The sequence below is a fragment of the Tupaia chinensis genome, unplaced genomic scaffold, assembly GCF_000334495.1.
Source record: "Tupaia chinensis unplaced genomic scaffold, TupChi_1.0 Scaffold000110_1, whole genome shotgun sequence".
Classification (NCBI taxonomy): Eukaryota; Metazoa; Chordata; class Mammalia; order Scandentia; family Tupaiidae; genus Tupaia; species Tupaia belangeri.
The window spans coordinates 3,192,496-3,198,087 of record NW_006159574.1 but is presented as its reverse complement, the minus strand read 5'-3'; the positions used below and the strand labels follow the sequence as shown (position 1 = coordinate 3,198,087).

The following is a 5,592-nucleotide window of genomic DNA, read 5'->3' as shown; positions in this document are numbered from 1 at the left end:
CGCCTGGCGGTCGCGGGTCGGGGTGCAGGAGTGCTGCGGGCGTTCGGTTAGGGTCCAAGGTTAAAGAGCGCAGGGGTCGGCAGGGGGCGTGGTGGTGAAGGCGCTGGATTCCCGCGGTTGGAGTCCCTGACCTGGCGGCTTATTTCTCACTTTCTGTCTCTGGTGAGCATAGGTGCCCTGTAACAAGTTTAAAAATGTATAATAATGATAAAAATTAAATAACCCATTTAAAAATTATATTTATGTCCTATTTCTGAACCGTTTATGCAGGATGTTGAGGCCCCGCGGGCAAGACCTGCAGCTCCTTCCAGCCTGTACAGGGACCCAGAGCTGGAACCGTCTTCCCCAAAACCAGCCTAACCCTGGCATGGCTACAATGGCCTTACCCGACCTTTCCCGCCTTAAAGAGACTCCCACCCCACTTCAGGGTCCCGTTCCACATGCAGGAGACAGGACTCTGCCCAGACCTCAACACCAGACACCCCCTGGGCCTCTGGCTTCCGAGGCTGCCTGTGGTCCAGACCCAGGCACGCTGAAGGTGCCATCCAGATTTCCCTGTGTCTGCAGGATCCTGTGTCCTGTGATTAAGTTTGTTAGGCTTGGCCCTTGTTACCCTGTCCAGCAGCGTAGGCACTGACACTTAACAGATAGCCAGTCTGTGTGTGTGAGGTTTTGTCATAGGGAAGGTGAGCTGGCCAGAGAGAAACAGTGGGCAAGTGAGGGATCACTGGGGGGATGACCATGCCACATCCCCTCTCGGGATTTTGGGCATGCTGCACACTCGCCTGCATGATTTTCAAGCAGCTGGATCTGGAACTCAAACGTGGTTGGCCACGGGGGAGTCTCACACCTTAACACATCCACCTGCTGGCCCCAGAAAATGCGTCATTTCACCTTCTCTTTCTTACACTGTCTTCACAATCTGCTGTATACTTGACACTTGGGCTCACCTCAGCTGCTGCAGCTGCCCGAGCACCACGATGAGAGAGGTCAACTGCAGAGGGAGTGGAGAGAGTTCCTGGTGGACTTGAGTTGGAGATGAGGCTGGGGGGCGTGATCCTGTGTTCAGCGCTCGAGTGTCTGGTCTGAAGACAGAGTGAGGCTGGGCCAGCGAATGCCATTGAATCCGGAGTGAACGTGCAGGCTTGTGCACCGTCCAGTGCTCCCGGGCTGCTGTTCCGCCAGCGGGGGTCTACGTCCCTTCCTCCAGGCCACACACCGCCAACACCCGACTCGTGCAGTTCAAGCCCGCTGCCCCTCCTCAGGTCCCTGCTCCATCTGCTGGAGTCCTGTACCCTCTCCAGTGTGTTTATGTTAAAAGTGACTTTCTCATTCTCTACATGTAGTTTAAAATCTCAGGTTATGGGAGTCGGCAGGTGGCATAGTGGGTAAGGGTGCTGGACTCCCACATGGCCAACTGTGGTTCAAGTCCTGGACCTGGCAACTTCCCTCTTTCCTCTCTCTGTCCTTCTTTGGTCAAATTAAAATAAAGTTAAATAGAAATAATTATTTAAAAAAAAGAAAATTCCAGGTTATGATAGAAACAAGACCCCTTTAAAAACATTAATATATTATTATTTAATTTGCTATAGGGCGCATGCACTCACCAGAGAACAGGGAAAGTGAGAAAGCAGGCCACCAGGTCCACATGGAGCTGCAGTTGGCCGTGCTGGGGTTCAGCCTCTTACCATGCCGTCTGCTGGCCCTGCAAAACTTCACAGCAATGAGCAACACATTCGTGCACGTCATCTTGCGCCACCGTGTAGTTTGCCGGCACACAGGCGTGACCTGAGCATACATGCAGGTGTTGCACAGAGCGTGCCTGCCGAGCGGAGCAGGACATGAACTGGCCACGACTGGCAGGGAGCCCAGCAGCCAGGGCCACACCACAGACTGTTCTCTGCAGCTGGGTGGACCTGGGCGCTTTAACTACCTTGTGTTTCAGTCTCCTCTCCCGCACAAACGGGAGCCAGTCTGCGGAGCAGTTGAGAGGCTTGAAGGAGCGTGGAAGTACCTAACATGGCACCTCGCACCACTAACACTCAAATGTTAGCTATTAAGTGTCGGGGCACTGAACCCCACACGGCCAGCTGCGGTTCAAGTCCTGGACCTGGAGGCTTGCTTTATCTCTCTCTCTCTTTTTCTCTCTCTTTCGTGAGTGCATGTGCCCTATAGCAAATTTTAAAATAATGATAATCATAAAATTAAATAATTCCTTTAAAAAATAATTATTGTTATGGAACCAGCAGATGGCTTAATGGTTACATTGCTGGATGCCCACATGGCTTACTGTGGTTTGATTCCTGAACCTGGAGGCTTGAAACTCACGCTGGGTGTGTGTGTTCATGCCCAAAATCCTGAGAAGAGTCTGAAGGAGACTTATTGCAGCATGGCCATCCCCCCGAGGGGTATTTCTCCCTGTCTCCCTGTCTGTCTGTCTCTCTCTCTCCAGTGAGTGCACATGCCCTATAGCAAAAATGTCTCCACGTAGAAAAGATTAGTAGTTATTACAGATTGTGGACTACACGCATTTAGGGGAGATGAAAATGTGCAGGGTATCAGCACAGCCCTCTGTGGGTTTATAAAGCAGCTGCTATGGGAACCGTACCGCAGGGTTCAGGGAATTCAGAGGGCGCTTAGCACTTCTCTCCTGCCAGCTGGAGACTGGCATGGTCCTGATGCCCACGTCTCCGTTCTCACTCTCCTGGACGACTGCGGTGGGCTGTTACCCTGACCAGGCTGCCCCTGCGACCTTGAGCTGCTGCCAAGGGAGATGTGGGAAGGCCTGGCCTTAGAAGCAGGCAGTGCAGGGCCAGCAGATGGCATAGCAGTTATGTTGCTGGACTCCCACAGGACTGACTCTGGTTTGAATCCCAGACCAAGTGGCTTGAAGCCCATACTGGGTGCATGTGTGTGTGTGTGTGTGTGCTCAAGATCCTGGGAGGAGAATAGAGAAGGGATTGTAGCCAACCCCCCTGGGGAATGATTTCTCACTTTTCCTGTCACCGTCTCCTCTCTCTGGCAAGTGCATGCACCCTAAGTAAAAAAAAAAAAAAAAGCTAAAAGAAGGAAAAAAAGGCAGTGTCTCTGAGACACTCGGTCACCCTGAAGAGGAAGGAACAGGCCTTTGAGAGGCTTGTGGAGGGGCCTCAGAGGAGCTGAGGGTGAGCCCAGCTCAGTCCTAACAGCTGCAAGGAGCTGAATACTGCCAATGACAAGAAAGCTTGGGGACTCCAGAGCTCCAGGTGCGAGCTTGGCCCACACCCTAACTCTACGTTAGGAGACCGAAGCAGCAGACCCGGAGTGGGAGAGCTGGAGAGGGCTTCTGACGACACACAGCGTTCCCTGCAGACGACTGTGGACGACCAAGCTCAGACTCCCCAGAACACCAGCCTCCCTCACTTGCACAGAGCTGCCTCTGGGCTCCTGGATAAGCAGCTTCAGAAAGAGACCAGCATGAAGAAGCTGAACTGAGTTCAGGGCAAGTGTAACCAGAGACAGCCACTCAAGGGAGGGAGTGCCACCGAAGCAGCAGAGGAGCGTGCAAGAGCTGGCTCTCGGAGGTGACGTTCTAGGCCTAGCCGGTGCTGTGGGGTGTGGTGCCTAACATGCCGGGTCTCACGTGGCTGGCTATGCAGCTGAGTCTCGGACCCAGCTGCTTGAAAAAACTCACTGGGCATGTATGTGTGCCCAAATCCCAAGAGGAGAATGGAGAAGGGATTGAGGCATGGCATTGTAGGTGGGGGGAGGAATTTCTCACTTTGCATCTCTTGTGGGTGGGGGGAGGAATTTCTCACTTTGCATCTCTCTGGCAAGCACATGTGCCCAATAGCCAAAAAAGAAAAAAGGCAAAGATAATGTCCTAGTCTTCCACTGTGAATAACGGAAACACCTGATACCGGGGATTTGTAAAAATAGAGGTTTATTCGGTCCCGGTTTGGAAGCTCCACGGTCTGGGGCTGCAGGCCTTCAAACCCTGCGTGACTTCTGGAGGGGACACTCAGACCATAGTCGATGAATAGGGGTTTGCTGTCAGGACCGAAAGGAGAAGGATGGTCCAGGCACAGAGCATGGCACAGACAGATCCGTAACGACATGACCTGGGGAGGATGGCGGGCAGTATGGCATGCCTAGGGGACTGGCTGTAAGTGAGGCGTGACAAGGGCCACATTTCAAAATACCCAGTCGTGCGGAGGGGCTTTACTTTCTTTTTCTTTTTTTTTTTTTAGAGGTTGTTGATATAGGGTGTGTGGACTCGCCAGAAAGAGAGAGACAGAGAGGCAGAAAGTGAGAAATCACCCCCCAGGGGGGATGACCACGCCGCAATCCCTTCTCCTCCATTCTCCTCTTGGGATCTTGGGCACGTACGCACATGCGCCCAGCGTGAGTTCTAAGTCACCAGGTCCTGGACACGAACCGCGGTCGACTATGTGGGAGTCCAGCGACATAGCCATTACACTAACTGCTGGTTCCCAATAAATAAATAATTTTAAAAAGAACCCTTATCTCCACCACCACCCCCAGATTCCCATTTTTTAACTTCATACGCCATTTGTTCTACTTTGTTGTTATCTATTTTTCTCTCTTTCTTTTTTTCCTTTTCTTTGAGAGGTTTTTGCTATAGGGCATGTGCGCTCACCAGGAAGACAGAGAGAGACAGAGAGACAGAAAGCGAGAAATCACTCCCCAGGGGGGCTGGCCACACCGCAATCCCTTCTCCTCCATTCTCCTCTCGGGATCTGGGCACACACGCACATGCACCCAGCGTGTCCGGGACTCGAACCACCGTCGGCTACATGGTATTCCACTGATGTAGCCACTACACCAACTGCTGGTCCCTGTCTTTCATTCTTTCTCTTTTAGTTTTGCTGTAGGACATGTGCACTAGCTGGAGAGAGACAGAGGGAAAGTAAGAAATCAGCCCCCAGGTTTTGGCCATGCTTTGATCCCTTCCTTCTCCCTTCTCTAATAATTTGGGGCATGCACACATGCCCAGTGTGCTTTTCAAGCTGCTGGATCTGAGACTTGAACCATTCAGTCAGCCACGTGGAATCCAGCTGCCTTAACCACCATGCCACTGAATGGCCTTCTGTTAACCTGTTTTCTATCTAAACAGACATTTACTCATTACTGTCTTTTTCTGAATCTCAGAGCTTCGTATGAAATTATGCAGTCTCCCTAATCTTAGACTGTTTCATGCTGCTATCATAAAATATATGAGACTGGGTAACTTATAAAGAACAGACTTATTTTCTCACCATTCTTGAGGCTGTGAAGTCCAAGATCAAGGCTCCCACAGGTCTGGGGCCTGGCGAGGGCCACTCCTGCTTCCCAGGCGGTGCGATGGTGCGGCATTCTCTTGAAGAGAGCACACTGGCCTCACATGGAGACGGAAAGCCAAAGGTTACAAGACACTTCTTTCATAGGAGGGACCTTCAAACAATTTATGGAAAAATGGAATTAAAGTATGAATTGCTTTTTGTGTAAAAACATTTCAAATTCATGCAGTTTTACGTAACACTTTTTTTTTTACCCTTTAGGTTGTTGACATAGGACTCATGAGCTGGCCAAAGAGAGACAGAGAGAGGGAAA

At 51.3% G+C, this 5,592-nt stretch overlaps 1 protein-coding gene across 1 annotated transcript in view; it reads right to left on the bottom strand.

Annotated features, from left to right (window-relative positions):
* DYNC2I1 (dynein 2 intermediate chain 1) overlaps positions 1–1,749 on the bottom strand; it is an 88,022-nt gene extending 86,273 nt beyond the window's left edge. The window contains 1 exon segment of the mRNA XM_014586034.1: positions 1,689–1,749. Within this exon segment, the coding sequence (XP_014441520.1) occupies positions 1,689–1,749 (61 nt within the window).
* Positions 1,750–5,592: the final 3,843 nt, after the last annotated feature.